The sequence below is a fragment of the Heterodontus francisci genome, chromosome 19, assembly GCF_036365525.1.
Source record: "Heterodontus francisci isolate sHetFra1 chromosome 19, sHetFra1.hap1, whole genome shotgun sequence".
Classification (NCBI taxonomy): domain Eukaryota; kingdom Metazoa; phylum Chordata; class Chondrichthyes; order Heterodontiformes; family Heterodontidae; genus Heterodontus; species Heterodontus francisci.
The window spans coordinates 61,737,750-61,757,942 of NC_090389.1; the positions used below are offsets into that span (position 1 = coordinate 61,737,750).

Sequence of the window (20,193 nt, forward strand, 5' to 3'; positions counted from 1 at the left end):
CTAAAATTCACTCTCCCCCAATCCAAAAACCTTTTTTTGCAACTTGTCTATTTCTTTCTCCATAACCAGCTTAAATTGTACCATGTTGTAGTCGCTATCGCCAAAATGCGCCCCCACCAACACATCAACCACCTGTATTCCCCAGAATTAGGTCCAGCACTGCACCCTCCCTTGTTGGATCCTCTACATATTGAGCTAAAAAGTTCTCCTGTATAAATTTTAAGAACTCCACTCCATCGAAGCCCTTAACACGATGACTATCCCAATTAATGTTGGGAAAGTTGAAATCACCTAATATAATTACCCTATTATTATTTTTACACACCACCTGCGAATTGCGCACATATTTGCTCCTCAATTTCCTGCTGACTATCTGGGGGTCTATAATAAACACCTAGCAAAGTGGCTGTCCTTTTTTTATTACTAAACTCTACCCATAAAGCTTCATTTGATGCCCCCTCCAAGATATCATCTCTCCTTACTGCAGTAACTGACTCCTTAACCAATATTGCAATGACACCTCCTCTTTTACCCCCTACTCGCCTGAAGATTCTATATCCTGGGATATTGAGCTGCCAATCCTGCCCCTCCCTCAACCATGTCTCCGTGATGGCTACTATATCACAATTCCACGTGTCAATCCTTGTCCTTAACTCATCCGTTTTACCTGTAATACTCTGGCATTAAAGTAGAGGCCATCCATCCTTGAAACTTACTTCTGCTGTATTCCCTCTGACTTGTTTGCTTTCCTGTGTTTAGCTGTGTCCCTATTCTGCTAGGAGTCTTCATCCCCTCCCCCTGCCAAATTAGTTTAAACTCCTCCCAACAGCACTAGCAAACCCGCCAGCAAGGATGTTAGTCCCCCTCTGGTTCAGATGTAGACCGTCCCTCTTGTACACCTTCCCCAGAAATGGTCCCAGTGGTCCAGGAATCTAAAACCCTCCCTCCTGCACCAACTCTTAAGCCACGCATTCATCTGTGCTATTCTCCTATTTCTATACTCGCTAGCACATGGCACTGAGAGTAATCCAGAGATTACAACCCGAGAGGTCCTGCTTTTTAGTCTACTCCCTAACTCCCTGGATTCTTGATGCAAGACCTCATCCCTCTTTCTGCTTATGTCATTGGTACCAACATGTACCATGACCTCTGCCTTATCACCCTCCCCCTTCTATATTTTGGTTTCGTACTACTACCTTTTGCCCTTCTGACAATTTTGATAGTTTTCTTGTACGGTATCTTCTGTTATAATTATGGGTCTGTTTGTTTCGATACGACTTTTCTTTGTCTTCTATTTTCTGATGATCCTTGCTTTGCAATCCTGGAAATAATTTCTTGGGTAGAATTGGAAGTTGTGCCCGAAGTTTTCTTCCCATTAAGAGATCTGATGGCACTAATCCACACAATATTGGAGTAGTTCTGTATGTCAGTAGTGCTAATCGGAAATCTTGATTTTTCATCAACATAGTTGATGCTCGCTCAGCTTCTTCATTTGATTGTGGATACTTAGGAGATCTTGTTAGGTAACAAATACACATTCTTCTGCAATGTGCGTGAAGTAATCATTTGCAAATTGTAGTCCATTATCAGATACTGTCTGATCAGGTAGACCATGTGTTGTGAAAACTTCTTGTAAAATGCTGACTGCTTCAGTTGTTGTTGTGTACATCCACTTAACTTTGATCCATCTTGAGAGGTAATCAACTATAATTAGATAGAATCTTCCCTCAAAGAAGAATAAATCCATTGCCAACCATTCCCATGGTCTAGTTGGGAATTGGGTCAAAAGTAGTGGTTCTCTTTGATCTTGTACCTGACAATTCTGTTGGACTTGCTTCTTCCCAGGTTCTCTGTCTGTGTAGCACTCTGTAGGTACTTGCTGCATTTCTGTTTCTAGCTCTGATAGTCTTTGAGTGACATAGTGGGCTATGCTGTGTTGTGCAGGTTCTCTCTGCATTGTGCGGGTTGTCTGGCGGAAACCAGACTCTCTGCAGTTCTCGGGGGGTGGGGGTGGGGGGGAGGGGGAGCGGGGGCTTTCCCTCTGTCCTGGCTCCTGGATTATTCTTGTTTTTCTTCAACTTTCTTTATAAGATGAAGGTCAGTACAAGCTCTTCTACTTAAGAGTGAGAACTCCTAATTGCTTAGGAGATACAGTGTTTCTAATATCTGTTTTTCCTTAAATTGAAGCGTCACTTGTAACTTCCCCTTTACTTCAAGTACAACACCTTCTGGGTCATGTAACTGAGTTTCTGTTGGTTGCAGAATGTGTAGGGATGGCCACGGCTCTTTATCTTACAGGACCATCACACTTGCTCCATTGTTGAGTTTGAAATTAGTGATATGTCCATTGACATATACGTCTGCTGACCAAAATGCTTGTTTCGGATCATTGATTTTGCCCAAAAAAATTTCAATTGGTCAGCTGCAGGAAGTTGCATAACTTCATTTACCTCTCTGTTGTTAACTACTTTTCTGTTAGAAGTTGAGGTAGTCGAGTTTTTATTTCACATGTTACTGAAATGCCATATTTTTCTGCTATAAAAGCATTCTGCTCTATTGGTGGGACATTGTTCATGCCTGTAGGAAGTTTTTGCACCACCAATACTTACCAGCAGAGCACTTACCGTGTGTATCCGGCCCGACCCGACTCGACTTGGACTCGGCCCGACCCGAGCCCGAAAGTCGTACCCTGAATATGGGCCCGACCCGACCCAAGCCCGACACGTCTGGTCCCGTCGGGTTCGGATAGGTTGCAAGCCTCTCGTGTTCGGGGGTTTTCCATGTTTTTTTCCCCCACTATCGGACTTTTTTTTTCAGCTCGCGCGCTTTTCAGTGTTTTCCTGTGCTCTGCCCTCATATTCAGCCTGAGTGAGGGATTGGGTTTCCCCCTTTTTTCCTGTCAGTTTCACACGGAGCCTTTAGAGAATTAATCTTTTAAGCTCTTCAAAGGCTTTTTTTTTTTACTGGGATTTCTCGATCGTCGGAGCAGTGATTCACTCGATCACTTGCTTTTCAGCCACGTTTCCATTCTGTGGAGCTTTTCTCCGCCTTCTGTATGTAGTTTGTTTTTTCTCTTCAGCTACTTGTTTTAAAGTTTCTTCTTTTCTGGCTGAAGGATGATGTTGCTTCAAATTTTCTCTTCTGGGTATAGGACTTTGATCCCAGCTCTGTTCACCATGTTATATATTTGATTCTTTATGCTGCCACTATATAGAGTCTAGCCAGAGAGGTTCTTAGACTGTATTGTTTAAACATTAATATTTCTTTTTTTTTTCTTTTTGGGCCTCCTTATCTCGAGAGACAATGGATACGCGCCTGGAGGTGGTCAGTGGTTTGTGAAGCAGCGCCTGGAGTGGCTATAAAGGCCAATTCTGGAGTGACAGGCTCTTCCACAGGTGCTGCAGAGAAATTTGTTTGTTGGGGCTGTTGCACAGTTGGCTCTCCCCTTGCGCCTCTGTCTTTTTTCCTGCCAACTACTAAGTCTCTTCGACTCGCCACAATTTAGCCCTGTCTTTATGGCTGCCCGCCAGCTCTGGCGAATGCTGGCAACTGACTCCCACGACTTGTGATCAATGTCACACGATTTCATGTCACGTTTGCAGACGTCTTTATAACGGAGACATGGACGGCCGGTGGGTCTGATACCAGTGGCGAGCTCGCTGTACAATGTGTCTTTGGGGATCCTGCCATCTTCCATGCGGCTCACATGGCCAAGCCATCTCAAGCGCCGCTGACTCAGTAGTGTGTATAAGCTGGGGATGTTGGCCGCTTCAAGTATTTATTGTATAGTAATTATATACACACTAGCCTGTGTGTCTCCTTCAAATGCCACGCTGTAACTGTTCTTGAGTTCCTCCCACATGATCTCTTACTTCTTCATGGTGGGTGGTAACCTTTACATTTCCTCAAGATTAACCCTTTGATACCCTTACACTATAGTTCTGACTGCACAACCAAATATAAATTTCCTTTTCAAGCTAGTGTCAAATTTTAAGAGGTTATTTTGAGGTGTAAGTTTTGAAATTTCATTGCTATGAAAATAATACAAATTTTAAAAAAAATTCAAACTGTCTTTTATTGTGCCACTATGGATAATGTGAAAAAGTGCTTGAAATTGTTTTATACTGATTAATATTGCAGCTGCTGGTCAGGGAGCTTCTGAGAATTCCAATCCCTGGTTTGAATTAAAAATGAATAATCTTTCCACTAGTGGGTCTTTAGTTTAGTTTATGTTCTCTTTCCTGCTACCACCATCTCTTTCCCCCCCCCCCCACCCCCACCCCACCCAATTCACAAATTGCATAAGGATCTGTATGAATGTATGATTGTATGAATGAAGAATGAGAAGTCACCAATATACAAGAAAAATAATACAAGAAAAAGAAAACTGCCCTTTCCTGAAATAAGCCTTACACCTGGTAAGCACATTTGCCAGTGTTTGATATTGTCTATATGTAGTTGTTATCTAGTTGGGAGTACAGTCTATTTCATAGGGGTATCCTGTTCAGTTAAGCTATCCCAAGTCAACATATTTGACCCTGGTTGATCTTCAATGTAGCCGTTGGTGTATGTCTGGAGATAGCTTTAAAATTTGTATGGAAGACCTCAGATCCTGTCCTGTAATCGTTTTTCCACAATACCAATCTTCAATTTCTTTGACTGTTGCATGATTTTTTTCCCTAAGTGTGAAGTCTATTTTGAACTCTGGACACAGCATTGTTGATTTATCTATCTGTCCTAGCTGTCGGAAAGTCCAAACTTAAATTGTCCTGATGTAAAGATGTGAATTTAGAAACCAATGCTTGACTGGCTCCAGGCTCAATAAGGAATTATGTTTGAGGAGGAAATATTTGTTAGGCTGTTTTCTTATAGATGCACTGCCAAAAGATTCTCTACAGTGCCTTCCAGCATTAGACACAGGCTGACATTTCAATATTGAAATTTTGGATATGTAGCTGGCCGTAAGGTAGTTCAGGAGCAGTCCAGAAAAGGACAATGAAAATGCGGACTGATGTGACTGGTCCATTACATCAGGGGTTGTCAACCAGAGAGGCACGAGCATCAAGGAATCAGCCAAGTCTTCAGATTTGTTCTAAAATAATTTGGCGTTAACTACTTATTGCTTTATATTCTATGATCACTGGGGGTTTTACTGTCGATGATGCAGTTCCATAGAACTGAATCTCTTTGAGGACAAATGTGGGGTTAAAAGGATTGATGATTCGCCCCCCGCCCCCCTTAATCAAGGATAAAGGTCTCAGACAGAGTGTTTATACAGAAGAGACAAAGAGGTCTGTTTGTGCAAAGGCAATCTGCTGCCCAGTTGGTGAAAGCTGTGATGTTGCTGGTCCAGCTGTGCCTTTGCCTTTCAGCAACCTATGACACTGAGACAGACTTCAGGAACATTGAATGCTGGTCTTGCAACCAGCTTATTAAATAAAAAGATTAATTCCTGAATGTGCCAGAGTGATGCAAAGGGCATCACTGAACATGTTGCTCTGACACGTGCTGTAATGATTTTTTTTGTGTTTGTTTTTGCAACACATTTCATTTTAATTCTACACACTGGCCTAATACACATGAATTGATATGCCATTCAGCCCGTGTAATACTGTAGCAGTTTGCCTGGCTTTAAATAGGATTGCGGTGTCAGGGGTATTAATTTCATTGGGACAGCTTGACAGACATTGAAGTGTTATCTGTTTGATCTCTCTGGAGATGCAGCTGATGTAAAAATACGTTTTATCTGAAATAATGGCATCACATTTCTTGGTATTATGAACATTGATTTCTGGTTAAATAAGCAACAGGTTGATAACATTAAACTATCATTTTCTGCTTTAAAACCGCAAACCGCCTCCTTCAACTGTCAGTCCTACTTTTGCATCATCCTGTTTAGTTCCCAAATATTAACAGTGAACATTGAGATGTTTGGTTCGATTTGTTTGGTGCAAGTTTTCAGATGCAAGAGGCAGAATCTCTATTTATCATGGTGAGACTACTGCGAAGTATGGTGATTTCGATATTTAGCTAATTGGGAACGAAGATTTGATACTTAGTAGTTATCGATCATTTTAAAGTTGCAGATTACTAATGCACATAACTTGCCTGACTTAACATTTGTGCAATCAAGTTTACAAAGATTAGTGAATTTATTAAAGGCATTAATTGCTTGCTTGTCATATTTTCAGTAAATAAACTCCCACCAAACATGTTGACACTGTCTTTTGCTTCTAACACAGATTTGTAAGTAAAATTTGTGAATTTTAGGCAAGGCAAGATAAACAGTCTTTTCCAGTTCTCTGCTTTTCGAAAACCCAATCACTGGTGCACTGTAGCAATGCTGCATTGATATGGCAACAGTGCTTGAGGTTTCTGCATTTGTTGGTCTGTATGCATGGACCCTTAATGTGGAGGAAGTTTATCAGGAGATATAGACAGTTGGCTGTGTTGCAGAACCGAAAGCCACTGGAACTCTGCCCAGGTCCTTGAACAGTAGAGTTGTAGCCCTTGGTGGTTTGTTAATCATCTGGCTGGCAGGGGGTTGGATCCCTTATACATTGCCTAATCTCCAGTTAACTTCAATAGTATGGGCAATCCAGAAGATTTACTAAAGGAAACACAAAAACACCTACTTGCTGAAAAAGACTTAGTTGTTGGAAAACTGGGTCTTAGTATTATGCTGTTCAATGTGATTAAATGATCACATATCCCTGTCACCATTTTTTTCTAGTTCATGATTCCTGAAAGTCTAGAAAAAGGAATTGGTTTCCAATGTTGCTAGCTTTGTGAAGAGTCTTATACAATGTTTATAGCTAAATGGTTTGTCCACTCCAACTGCAACGACCACTCTGTCCAATAAAGTGCAACATCCCAGCAATCTTTTTGTAGTTTGTCGCTGTTAGACTCGGAACAATTTACAAACTCACTGAAATCTGCAGTCATTCTTGCTTATCTATCTCCTGTCATCTAATTTACTTACATTTCCTGCATTTTACTTCTCAAGAAATTGTGATGCAGAAAGTATATTTGCTACAGTTCTCTTGAAGATGAAACAAATGTCACTGTTTTAGGTATTAAAAATATGTAGAGTATACCCAGGGATTTTCGAATCTGCATGCTCTTTTTTGCATTATCACAATAAAGCTTTGAATGAACCCATTTTAAAAGGGTTCCTGAATATATTTTTGTCTTGGTGACTACCTCTGGGCCAAAATAAACTACAGATAAGGCTTCAATTGAAATGTACTGTTGAGTGATTTGGCTTGCTGTATTTAATCAATGTGGAAGCAAGGGAGGATTGCATGATACATAAAATTATAAAAGTCAAATCTGTTAAAGGGACACTACCCTGATCTATTTTGAACCTATTTGTTGATATATGTGACAAATAACCTTCAAAGAATGAAGACCACCAGACAGCAGGTAAGTAAACTAATGTTTTATTCTTGTGGCAAAAAGTGAACTGCACAAATGCATTAATCATCAAAATCAAAAACAACAATGCTTTTATTTCAGGAGAGTTGAGCTTAATTGAAAGGAGAAAATATATGCCTAATCACACCCTCAGGATATCCCAAAATATTTTGCAATCATTGGATTAATTTTGAAGTGCAGTCATTGTTGTATTGGCAAACATTGCCGCCAATTTGTTTATAACAGGGTCCCACAAGTAGCAAATGAACAATTGGCTAGATATTGGTCAGGATTATGTGTGAAGAATGATTGTGAGGCTATCAGAACTCTCGGTTAGTATGATGCAAGTCAGACAGCAACTTCTGGCATCCGCAAATGCACGGTAAAGCGCGTTCCAATTTACCTTGCTCCTTCAAAAACTTCACTGCACCAGTACTTCACCAAGAAACTCATGTAAGTTCATGAAATTGCTGTACACACCCACTAGTTATCTACTAAACATGCAAGAAAATGTTGAGGCTTAATCCATTCAAGTGTAAATGAATTTTTAATGGTGAGATCAGTTTTCATTATTGTCAAACCTCTCTGGCACTGAAAATTTAATTTTATAAGTGTGGAGTTTCATTCTTTCAGATATTAATTGTTAGAGATTTTATAACAAAATATCTTATTTACTTTTTTATCTCATCTCTCAATCCTTTCTTTCATTCTCTCTCCTTATTTTGCTTTCTGTACCTGACTGTACATTGAATTAAATATTCTAACTTGCACTTCCTGGTTTAGACTCTGAGGATTCTTCAATCTGGTTGAAGAGACATGCTGTTGCTTGCTATGTTCACACAGGTCTCAGTTGCCCTATAGAGGGTGCTGCGCTGTATCCTGATGATCATAAGTTTAGTCAAAAGCCCATGAAGAGTCTGGGCAGCTATAAGCGTGAAGAATAGTGAGCATTTTTCATTCACTGCTGACTGCAAAATCCAGATCATTGCTTTTGGTGGTGGTTATGGAGGAAGGAATGTTGGTCAGTATGCTAAGAGAGCTATTCTTGGAATAATGCTATAGAATCTTTTACACCCATTTGAGCAGTGCAGATGACCCTGGGAGAGGATCCCATGCAAAAAACAATACCTCCCAAAAATGTAGCATTGGCTCAGTATATAGTAGGTTTAAATGCAGTAGAGAGGCATGAGTGCTACCAAATGAGACAAATTAATATTTACTAAATACTAACATGCCCTCGTATAAGGGAAAAAAATCAACTTATATCATTTATTAAAATGTCTCTACAACATTGAATGTAACCAGAGTGCTTATCAAATCAATTTTATGCAATACAGTATGTCAATTTCCCACTTGATTATAATTTAGCTATTTGATACTGTATCAAAATTGACTGCTCAGTCTATTTTGTAACCCTGGATTTATTTCAGAAACCGACTGCACAAGTGATCACTGGGGGCTTTTGGGCTCTTGTGACCTGGGTTAACTTGTTTGAATTCTGAGTGCCAATCAATGATCTGTGTAATTAAGGTTAATAAAGTTTGAATATTGACCACATGATGACTAAAGTCAATGGTTTTGCCTTTTAGCCATTGATGTTCCAATGTTGAAATGGCTTAATAGTCTGATATCTTTTGAGTTTGTATTTTCATTAGAGTTCTTAATTTTGCATATAACTGCAATCATGTCAAGATTGTAAATTAATGTGAATTTCAGATGAAAAGATGATCATAACATTCTTGTAACTGCAAGAGAATTTTAGATTATGTATCATAAGATCTTAAATTCAGATAGAGTTAATACATGTAGGATTATGCCTACACTAAAACAAATCTTTTAAAAGCCTGTGTCTAGGAGTGCCTTCAATGTCACTGAGTCCTTGCAGGCCATAAGTTCATACCCAAGCTAAGCATAGACCAATCTCGTTCCAAAAGCAGAATACTTCCATGACAGCTCTCAACCACTTTACTTTTAGTTCCTACAGCTAACACCACAAAAATATGTGGGTAACCCCTTGAATGTAGCCACCTTACTCTTACTCACTCCCCTGACACGGTCTCATCTCTACCTCCTTTCATGCCTGCTCTCCGAGCCATCCTATTTCTGTTTTGGAGACACTGAAATGTTCCTCAGTGCATCATGAAAGCGAGTGCTTGAAAAGGCTGATTGTGGAGATCAGATCATTTTTCAAACTAACCTTGCTGCTTCTGTCTATTAAAAAGTGATACTTAAAAATAGAAACAGAAAATGCTGGAAATACTCAGCAGATCTGGCAGCATCCATGGAGTGGGAAGCAATTAACATTTCACATTGATGACCTTTTGTCAGAACAGGTCATCGACCAGAGACGTTGACCCTGTTTCTCTCTGCACAGATGTTGCCAGACCTGCTAGTATCTCCAGGACTTTCTGTTTTTATTTTAGATTTCCAGCATCTGCAGTACTTTGCTTTCATATACTTAAAAGTATCAAGATCATTACCAGATTTTGCTGTAATAGGGCATGTAACAGCATCTATCTTCAGCTGCACCCTTCAGCTCAAAACATTTTTGCCCACTAAGTTGCTGAAAGTGCAAGCTGATAACGATACAATGTGGGAAATAGGGCATTTGGGAACTGAGTGAACATGGCAAGCAAAGGTGCATCTCCTTAACCAATCAGATTGAATGATTGAGAAATAAACAGTGGAAGAACTGAGAAGGAAGTGTAAATTAATGAATGAATTTGATGTCAAATCAGGTACAAAAAGAGAAATAGAGGGAAAGAAAGACTGGAATGAGAGGAAAAATGTAGAAAGGAAAAGTAATTACTTTACATAAAAAAATTACTTCTAACATTTTCTAAATTTCCAGTTAATCAATACCAAAAGGAATGGGATTTCACACTTTTAATAGTTAATTTTCAGTGCCAGAGAGGTTGATTGGCTGAACTTTTTATGTCCGGTTTAGTTCATATCTACTGTGCAAATACAGCAACTTCATGATATTCAATGCATGCCAATGGTGAGGTGGACAGCAAAATGTTGGGCCGGATCTTGTTCTTATCCTGATGGCGGGTTTCGTGGCAGGAGGCAGCCGGAGAATTGGGGCAGAATCGCCCGCCATGGAACCTAATGCCGGGATTCTTGGTTCCAATTCTCTTGGGGGGGCAGGATAGGCTGACGACGACCTGCCTGTCCAGAGGCCAATTGAGGCCCTTATGTGGCCTATTGACAGCCAGTTAAGTGCCTCTTCTCGCTGCTGCTGGGATCCTACCAATGGTTGGGGGGGGGGGGGGGGGATGCCTTGTAAAACAAAGTGCCCTCCGTTTGGGCTTGGGGTGGGTGTTAGTCCCTCCTTCGTGGGCAATTTATGGCCCACAGAAGACCCTCCCCCAGACAGAACCCTCAGCAGGGCCTTCTGGACTGGCCCCGCGACCCTGCCTAACCTACCTCTTCGGGGTTCCATCACTGGGCCTGGGCCCAAGGCCTTTGCGGTACTAGCAGCGGCCACCTGTTTTGACAGCAAAATCTAGCCCCATTGAATGTCATAGCAGAGGCTATTTGGCCCATCAGGTTTGTGCTGGTGATTTTTTTCTGCAAGTCACCAGATCTAGTCTAACGCTCCTCAGTCACCATACCTTTTAATATTCCTATTTTGAAAGCAACTATCTAATCCCTTTCTTAAATCATTTATGGACTCTTCAACTATAATTTGTGGCATGAAATCCAACCTACTAACCACCCTCTTTGTTGCTAACCTCCCTGTTGGTTCCATGTGGTGCATAAAATGCCTACTGCCGAAGTGCACAAAAGTATTAATCTAAACATTCCTCTTTCATTAAAAAAATTTGCATTTACATTGCAACAAAAAAAACCATAGGGACCAGTACAGTTACACAGTGTTAAATAGAATACTTAATAAATTTGACAAAACCCACAAAGGTGTACCAACAATTGCTGCCTTTACTCAATTGTAACCCCATTCAGAACCTTAAGGAGCTCCCACCACACTCCACACGGCATAGCCATCCAGTCCATGCAGAACTCTGAAATGTCCAACAGAGGTAAAGCAATCTTAATAGTCTTTTTAAATCCAATTTAATTTGATTTTCTTTTCTTAAGGAGTCGTCTTTCCACCTATGAAATTTCCAAATCTACCCTGTCCTCTGCTAGCTCTTCCAAAGCCTCGACCACGTCACTGGCTTTCACCCTTCAGCCTAGCAAAGTCAAGTAACATTTTGCATCCATCAATTTCTCCATCTTCCATCGTTTCCTTAGGTGATTTTTCATTTTCTTCTGATGGGAAATCCACAAAGCCAAAACCTCTTTGATCTTCTAGATTCTCCTCTGTTGCAATTCTCGTACTCGCAGCGCTTTCAAAGGCTTTTTAAAGTTTCTTCAGTTCTGTCATCCAAAAGGCCACAAAAAAAATCTTGCTGGGACCATCACCACTCTTGGTTCTGAAATCCAACCTCACAGTTCTCCCTTCAATTTCTGTATTGCTGTGATTCTCGAACACTCCTTTAGCATCCTCATTAGATTCAAATTTAACAAATGCCAATGCTTTTGGTCTGCCATGCTTTTCTGGTATTTTGATCAATGATGCTTTTTCAAAAATACTGTGAAGGGTTTCTTCTGTTGCAGAATATGCTACGTTATTTACAATGAGTGTTATCAGAATCTGGTTGCATTTGTCTACCCTTTACATTTAACATACTCTTATTGCCAGTGAAATCAATAATGATGGCCCTGCCCTCAACTTCAGTGCCTTGTTTCTGTTCCAATGCTGTATCTGTAGCTGCTTCATTTTCACATTCAATATACACAATGCCCTGAGTCCCTGACCCATCACGAGAAGCAAGAATTCTAATGTCAGTAGCATTTCTGGTACCATGTTGCATGTGGTACATAAAATGGCTTCTGCCAAAAGCTTTTATCTACATATCATAACTTAAGGGGTCCCATGTGTACAGCAAGCCACAGTGTACGAAAGTATTTATCCAAACTGCTAATTCTCTGCTAACCTCATATTTGTGTACTCGCTAACAAGTGGAAACAATCTGTCACCATTTACAGTATCAAATGTTATAATTTTGGAGAACACCATTATAGGAACATTAGAAGTAGATAATTCAGCCCCTCAAGCATGTTGTGCCATTCAGTTAAATCATGGCTGATCTGAATCTCAATTCCATTTACCCACCTTTGATCCATATCCCTTGATACACTTAGCTACATTACAAATGTGACTACACTTTAAAAGTACTTCATTGGCTGTAAAGTACTTTTAGATGTCCTGAGGCCATGAAAGGCATTATATAAATGCAAGTTTTACCTAATAAAAATCTGTCAAGCTCAGTCTTGAACATTTCAATTGACCCAACATGTGCAGCCTTTTGGAAGAAAGAATTCCACACTTCCACTATGCTTTGCATGAAAAAGCACTTTCTGATTTCACTCCTAAATGGTCTGACTCTAATTTTAAGATTGCGACCCCTTATTATGAATTCCCCCGCTCCAGGTCACCCCTTAATCTTCTCAACTCCAGTGAAGACCCATCTTCTCAAGTCTCTTCATAACTGGTAACACCTTTTTCATTGCCTTTATATCCTTTCTATAATTGTTTTCCCAAAGCTGTAAATGATAGGACATCATCTAAACTACAGAACCCATCACTAAGCAAGCCAATGCAGCCACATAAAAGTCCCAATTTCTGCTCTCCTGATGGCAAGATCAGAAACAATGTGGAACGATTCCTTTGTTTTTTTTTGTAGTTTGTCATTGTGCTAATTGTTTAAAAAGAAATCTTGGCTGCCAATGTACAAACCTGATGGTAGTGGTGGAAAATAAGTTCACATCCATAAATCCCTGATTTCAGATGCTTATTGAGGGGGAATGCAGTGAATGGAAAGAAAGAAAGAAAGGCTTACATATTTAGAGTACCTTCCGCCTCCTCAGGACATCCCAAAGTACTTTTGAAGTGCAGCTGCTGTTCTTTTGTAGGCAAACATGACTCAATTTGCAGGCAGATAGGTCCCACAAAAGGCAATGAGCTAGCTCATCAATTAATCTGTTGTGGTAGAGTTTGAGGGACAAATGTTGGCTAGGGCATCAAAAAGAAACCCCCTTCTCTCTCGAATAATGCTAGGGAGAGGCAATGGATTCTCCAAAAAGACTGGGAGAAGTCACAAGGTTAAGTTAGTTGGAAGTGATTCTGCAAATCCTCTGGTACTTGATTGCAACTGCTATTGATAGAAGCCTGCTGTATGCCCCATGTTGTGGAGTATCAAAAGACACTCGACACAAAGATAGCTGAGGGTACCAACAAGCAAAGGTTTATTCAATGCAAGTATGCGTACAGGGGATGCAGCTAGCTCGATCCACTCGAGAGAGATTGCTCGACGATCGCTGTTCGCTTCACATATTTATACACTATTGCAACAGTGCCTATGTGCCAGTACACACACAGTTCCAAGTGTCCTTTTTTTTTCAGCTCGCAATGTATTCTGCTCATCACAGGTCTATAAGACAAGACAAAGGGTTTGTTAAAACTGTGCTAAACTAATCGGGTCTCAGCACTTTTAATGCCTACAGCTATGTGTCACTATCATACTGAGCTTGCAGTTCTAATTTCCCTAATGCATACCTTTCCACTCTACATATCTGTCTTAGCTATTTTTTCTCCTACAATCCCCGCTTTTGGCCCTTGGCCGTGCCCAAGGAAGCCACCACAATTAGTGATTCTCGCTCCTTGCCCCGGATTCTGGTAGCCAGTCGGTAGGTTGGATTCACGAGCACCAATGAGTCTATATGGTTACACTACATACCTCCCCAGATGCTCCTGCCTATCTGCCTGCAATCCCTTAGATAGTGCTTTAGCCAAAGCTCATCGACACTGACAGCGAGCTCCACACTCAATAATGAGTCCAACCCAGATTACCAGTTGCACCACCACCAGCACATGTGATATTATCCTGATCCAAGGATGTATCTCTACGTTGTTACCCCAGTCCCAAAGTCTCTGCCACCACGGTCTTTCCACCCACTTGGTCTCCAGTTTGTGCTCTAGCTGTTGCAGTTCTTGACGTATCTGATGAAACTGCCTTATCGCTCCTTGGGCCTCCTTTTGTAATCCCACCAGTTGCTCTGGTATCGGGAATAGATACTCCGTCGTGTTCCAGATACCTTGTCAATTCGTCCTTGGTGTTGTCGGTCACATTTATTTGCTCCTTTCGCAGATTACGCACGTGTGTTATTGGCGCATGTCCAATGGTTGTCGGGGCTTCTGGTCTGAAACAGAAGCTCGTGCCATTGATGGGACACAGTATAGGGCCGTAGGAGAACGACATTTTGCTGGTGGTTACGCACTATTCTCTTTGTCCGCGGTATGCCGTTTGGGTTGGTTCATGTACTGCACTGGAAATTTCAATAGTACAATTCAAAGTTGTGATAAATCTACACATAGCCTCATTCTCCACTTCTACAGGGTGTGGGCAAACTACAGCGTTTCCACTCTCCCTACATCCCTGCAGCAAACTGCCTCTCGTCACCCTATTTCATTTAATTGCCCAAGTAAGGGTAGGATAGTATTTTAACAATTTCTTATCTCATATTATTCCCATATTTTCTACTTAGTATAAGAGTAACCCTGCCTCTCCCTGTACCTTTTGGTATTGCTATGACCATCCCCACTAATCTGAGGTGTAGCCGAGTAGGGCCTTGTAAGCCCCCAAGCATGCAGGTGGAGCAGTTACTACTCTTGGGCGACCATCCCTGTAAAGTTTTATCTGTTATCCAATCTGGCAAATCTGCATTATGGAGCTGTTTTAGGTTGGGGCGCGCCTCTCCTACTATCCACGACCCGTAGGCCGTACATAATCGTCGCCTCTCAACCTGTACGGTAGTATTTTCCAACAGTTGGAAGAGCTCATTCATTGTGTGTGCATGGCTTTCTAAGACATGTATTTCTTTTAGTAGGGTACTGGCCAAGCCTTCCCCGGTTGCTCCTCGTCTCTCCTCCAAGTTATTGGCTTTGATCATTAAAGTTTGCAGTGTGGAGGTTAGGCGGTCAATTCTGCTATTTAACTCAGCTAGGTTCAAGGCTTTGAATGTGGATGAACCTGCCCCATAAATCGTCCCCAAGTCATTCATCAAGCTGCTTTTCCGGCAGCAGTAGTGGTTATGCAGTGTTCGGGTGCAGGTGTTTTTACCAGCTTGGGAAACCACTCTAACCAACAAATTGTGGTAGAACTCACTCGTCTTGTCTCCACACCATGATGGGAGTTCTATCTGGCTTATATTTAATATCACCGATATTATTTTATGTTGCACATTTTTGAAAGATTTTATCTGTGCCCCTCAGGATGAACCCACTCCACGGCCCTGGCCATTTCATTGGGCAATTTAAGGGTTTCTTAGTGGTAGTGACACTCGGTCATGGTTGTTGGAATATGCATGGTAGTTGTGTGTTTCACACTACCCATGTGGGATAATTTGGAATAAACCCCCCAATCTCTCTCACGCTGGGACAGGTCAGAAACAGAGAAACATAGAAAATAGGAGCAGGAGTAGGCCATTTGGCCCTTCGAGCCTGCTCTGCCATTCATTATGACCATGGCTGATCATCCAACTCTGTAACCTGTTCCCACTTTCGCCCTATACTCTCTGATCCCTTTAGACCCACGAGCTATATCTAACTCCTTCTTGAAAACATACAATGTTTTGGCCTGAACTACTTTCTGTGGTAGCGAATTCCACAGGCTCACCAGTCTCTGGGTGAAGAAATTTCTCCTCATCTCAGTCCTGAAAGGTTTACCCCGAATCCTTAGACTATGACCCCTGGTTCTGGACTCCCCCACCAGGGGAACATCCTTCCTGCATCTACCCTGTCAAGTCCTGTTAGAATTTTATAGGTTTCTATGAGATCCCTCCTCACTCTTCTGAACTCCAGCGAATATAATCCTAATCGACTCAATCTCTCCTCATACGTCACTCCCGCCATCCCAGGAATCAGTCTGGGAAACCTTTGCTACACTCCATCTATAGCAAGAACATCCTTCCTCAGATAAGGAGACCAAATGTGCACACACTATTACAGGTGTGGCCTCACCAAGGCCCTGTATAATTGCAGCAAGACATCCCTGCTTCTGTACTTGAATCCTCTCGCTATGAAGGCCATCATACTATTTGCCTTTTTTACCGCCTGTTGGACCTGCATGCTTACCTTCAGCGACTGGTGTACGAGTACACCCAGGTCTCGTTGCATAGTCCCCTGTCTCAGTCTATAGCCGTTCAAATATTAATCTGTCTTCCTGTTTTTTTTACCAAAGTGGATAACCTCACATTTATCCACTTTATACTGCACCTGCCATGCATTAGCCCACTCACTCAACTTGTCCAAATCACCTTGAAGCCTCTCTGCATCCTCCTCACAACTCCCACTCCCACCCAGTTTTGTGTCATTTGCAAATTTGGAGATATTGCATTTAGTTCCCTCATCTAACTCATTAATGTATATTGTGAATAGCTGGGATCCTAGCACCGATCCCTGCAGTACCCCACTAGTCACTGCCTGCCATTTGGAAAAAGAACAAAGAACAGCACAGGAACAGGCCATTCGGCAGGATATAGATCGGTTGGAGACTTGGGCGGAGAAATGGCAGATGGAGTTTAATCCAGACAAATGTGAGGTAATGCATTTTGGAAGGTCTAATGCAGGTGGGAGGTATACAGTAAATGGCAGAACCCTTAGGAGTATTGACAGGCAGAGAGATCTGGGCGTACAGGTCCACAGGTCACTGAAAGTGGCAACGCAGGTGGATAAGGTAGTCAAGAAGGCATACGGCATGCTTGCCTTCATCGGTCGGGGCATAGAGTATAAAAATTGGCAAGTCATGTTGCAGCTGTACAGAACCTTAGTTAGGCCACGCTTAGAATATTGCGTGCAATTCTGGTCGCCACACTACCAGAAGGACGTGGAGGCTTTGGAGAGGGTACAGAGGAGGTTTACCAGGATGTTGCCTGGTCTGGAGGGCATTAGCTATGAGGAGAGGTTGGAAAAACTCGGATTGTTTTCACTGGAACGACGGAGGTGGAGGGGCGACATGATAGAGGTTTACAAAGTTATGAGCGGCATGGACAGAGTGGATAGTCAGAAGCTTTTTCCCAGGGTGGAAGAGTCAGTTACTAGGGGACATAGGTTTAAGGTGCGAGGGGCAAAGTTTAGAGGGGATGTGCGAGGCAAGTTCTTTACACAGAGGGTGGTGAGTGCCTGGAATTTGCTGCCAGGGGAGGTGGTGGAAGCAGATACGATAGCGACGTTTAAGAGACATCTTGACAAATATATGAATAGGAAGGGAATAGAGGGATATGGGCCCTGGAAGTGCAGAAGGTGTTAGTTTAGGCAGGCATCCAGATCGGCGCAGGCTTGGAGGGCCGAATGACCTGTGCTGTACTGTTCTTTGTTCTTTGTCGTCCATTCTCCCCACAGCGCCAGTGAAAGTCATAGTACCTGTGGTGCAACCCATACTTATCTGCACCCCCTTGGTTGTATTCAGGTACCCTCCCAAAATAGTGGAAAGAAAGCCAACACTTTGGATGGAGGAAAGAATTTAGGAATGCATACAGTAATATATCTGTAAGAATCAGTGAAGTCTCAATATATAGAAAAGGCAAATAAGCCTGTGGATGACTTGAGTAGATTCATTCATCTTTCGTTTTGAAGTCAAGATAATTCAGTTGAAATGAGTTTTTTAAAAATTGACTTCGTTAACTGTATGTTCATCTACCAATTCATGATATTTATATATTTTTGTTTCTTGCTCAGCAGAATCAAAAGCTAGAGGTAAAAGAGTGTATTCAAAGCTATATACATCCACAGACAACAGCATTTTCCACAGGAACATCGATAATAAACAGCCAAGGTGTGTTAACTAAAATGTTATTTCATATACAAAATAATCAAATGGATCACAAAGCAAATTAAGTCTTTGAGCAACACTTTGGTGTATCTTATGTTGCATGTATAATCTAAAATGTTGTGCTGCAATGTTCATGGATTAATACTGAACCTATTTCAGTCCTGTATTTTAAAATATATCAAATATATCAAATATAATCAGAGATGCAGGCAGTAATCAAAACTTGGCATTATACTGGCATCTTTATTTAAAGGAAAATGCTAAAGTGCTTTGTTTGTGGTTTGAGAGAAAACATTGATACCAAGCCAAAGAAGGAGCGATTAGGAGGATGATCAAAAGCTTAGTGAAAAGGTGGTTTAAGGAGAATGCTAAAAGAAGGAAAGAAAGATGGCAAAGTGGAGGGGATTCCGGAGAATGGGAGCAAAAGCACAGCTATTAATGGTGGGTGAGGTGAGGAAGGGTCAACAGACTGGAGTCAGAGTAATGGAGAGTTTGGGGACGGTGAGGGTCAGTTTAGCGCAAATGGATGAGGCTTTGGAGATGAGGAGTGGTGACACCACAAAAGCATTTAAACATAAGGATAAGATTTTTAATCTGGGGCATCGGGGGACCAGGAGTCAGAGGTGAAGGACGACAGAAGATGATGTACAATTGAATGAAGGCAACACAATTTTGGATGAACTGAGGTTTGCAACGGGTGGTGGATAGGAAGCTTGCCAAGAAAGCATTAGAATAATTAAGATGGTAGGTGACAAAGACATGGCTGAGCAGCAGATGGGCTGAGGTAGGCGTGAATGTGTTTGATATGGAGGTGGAAGCTTGTGGTCTTTGAAATACATTCCCTCATCGATCAAAAATTTTTGTCCAATTCACTGATGATACAAATCTAGGTGGAAAGGTAAGCTGTGAGGAGGACACATAGGCTGAAAAGGGATATAGACAGTTAGTGATTGGGCAGCAAGGTGGCCTTCTATCATGATGTGGGAAAATGTGAAATTATGTTTTCGATTGAATAGAAAAGCAGAATATTTTTTAAAAGGTGAGATTAGTAAATGTTTGTTCTCAAGAATTTGGGTGTCGTATGTGAATTACAGAAAATTAACATGCAGGTACGGTAAACAATCAGGAAAGCAAGTGGTGTGTTTGCCTGTATTACAAAGGGACTATAAGAGTAAAGAAGTTTTGTTGCAATTATATAGGGCTCTGATGGTACCACAGCTGTCGTACTGTGTACAGTTTTGTTCTTAGCTAAGGAAGGATATGCTTGCCTTAGAGTGTGCAATGAAGGTTCACTTGTTTAATTCCTGGGATGAGTGGGTTTTCCCTTTTAGAAGAGATTGAATAGAATGAGCCTATATTCCAACGAGAGAGAATAATTCCAAGGGGAGGACCCACTATCCGTTGTTAACTATAAAAGTTAATGATAGTATCAGACTTAAAGAAAAAGCATAGAATTGCACAAGTTGGGTGATTAGATTAGATTAGAGATACAGCACTGAAACAGGCCCTTCGGCCCACCGAGTCTGTGCCGAACATCAACCACCCATTTATACTAATCCTACACTAATCCCATATTCCTACCAAACATCCCCACCTATTCCTACCAAACATCCCCACCTATTCCTATATTTCCCTACCACCTACCTATACTAGTGACAATTTATAATGGCCAATTTACCTATCAACCTGCAAGTCTTTTGGCTTGTGGGAGGAAACCGGAGCACCCGGAGAAAACCCACGCAGACACAGGGAGAACTTGCAAACTCCACACAGGCAGTACCCGGAATCGAACCCGGGTCCCTGGAGCTGTGAGGCTGCGGTGCTAACCACTGCGCCACTGTGCCGCCCTAGGTCAGAAGATTGGACAGAATATAAAAAC

At 41.6% G+C, this 20,193-nt stretch overlaps 1 protein-coding gene across 4 annotated transcripts in view; it reads left to right on the plus strand.

Annotated features, from left to right (window-relative positions):
- LOC137380107 (serine/threonine-protein kinase WNK2-like) overlaps positions 1 to 20,193 on the plus strand; it is a 258,006-nt gene that overhangs the window by 191,376 nt on the left and 46,437 nt on the right. For all 4 annotated transcript variants that reach the window (XM_068051757.1, XM_068051760.1, XM_068051761.1 and 1 more), the window contains one exon: positions 18,224 to 18,317. In XM_068051757.1, the coding sequence (XP_067907858.1) occupies positions 18,224 to 18,317 (94 nt within the window). The remainder of the gene's footprint in view (positions 1 to 18,223; positions 18,318 to 20,193) is intronic.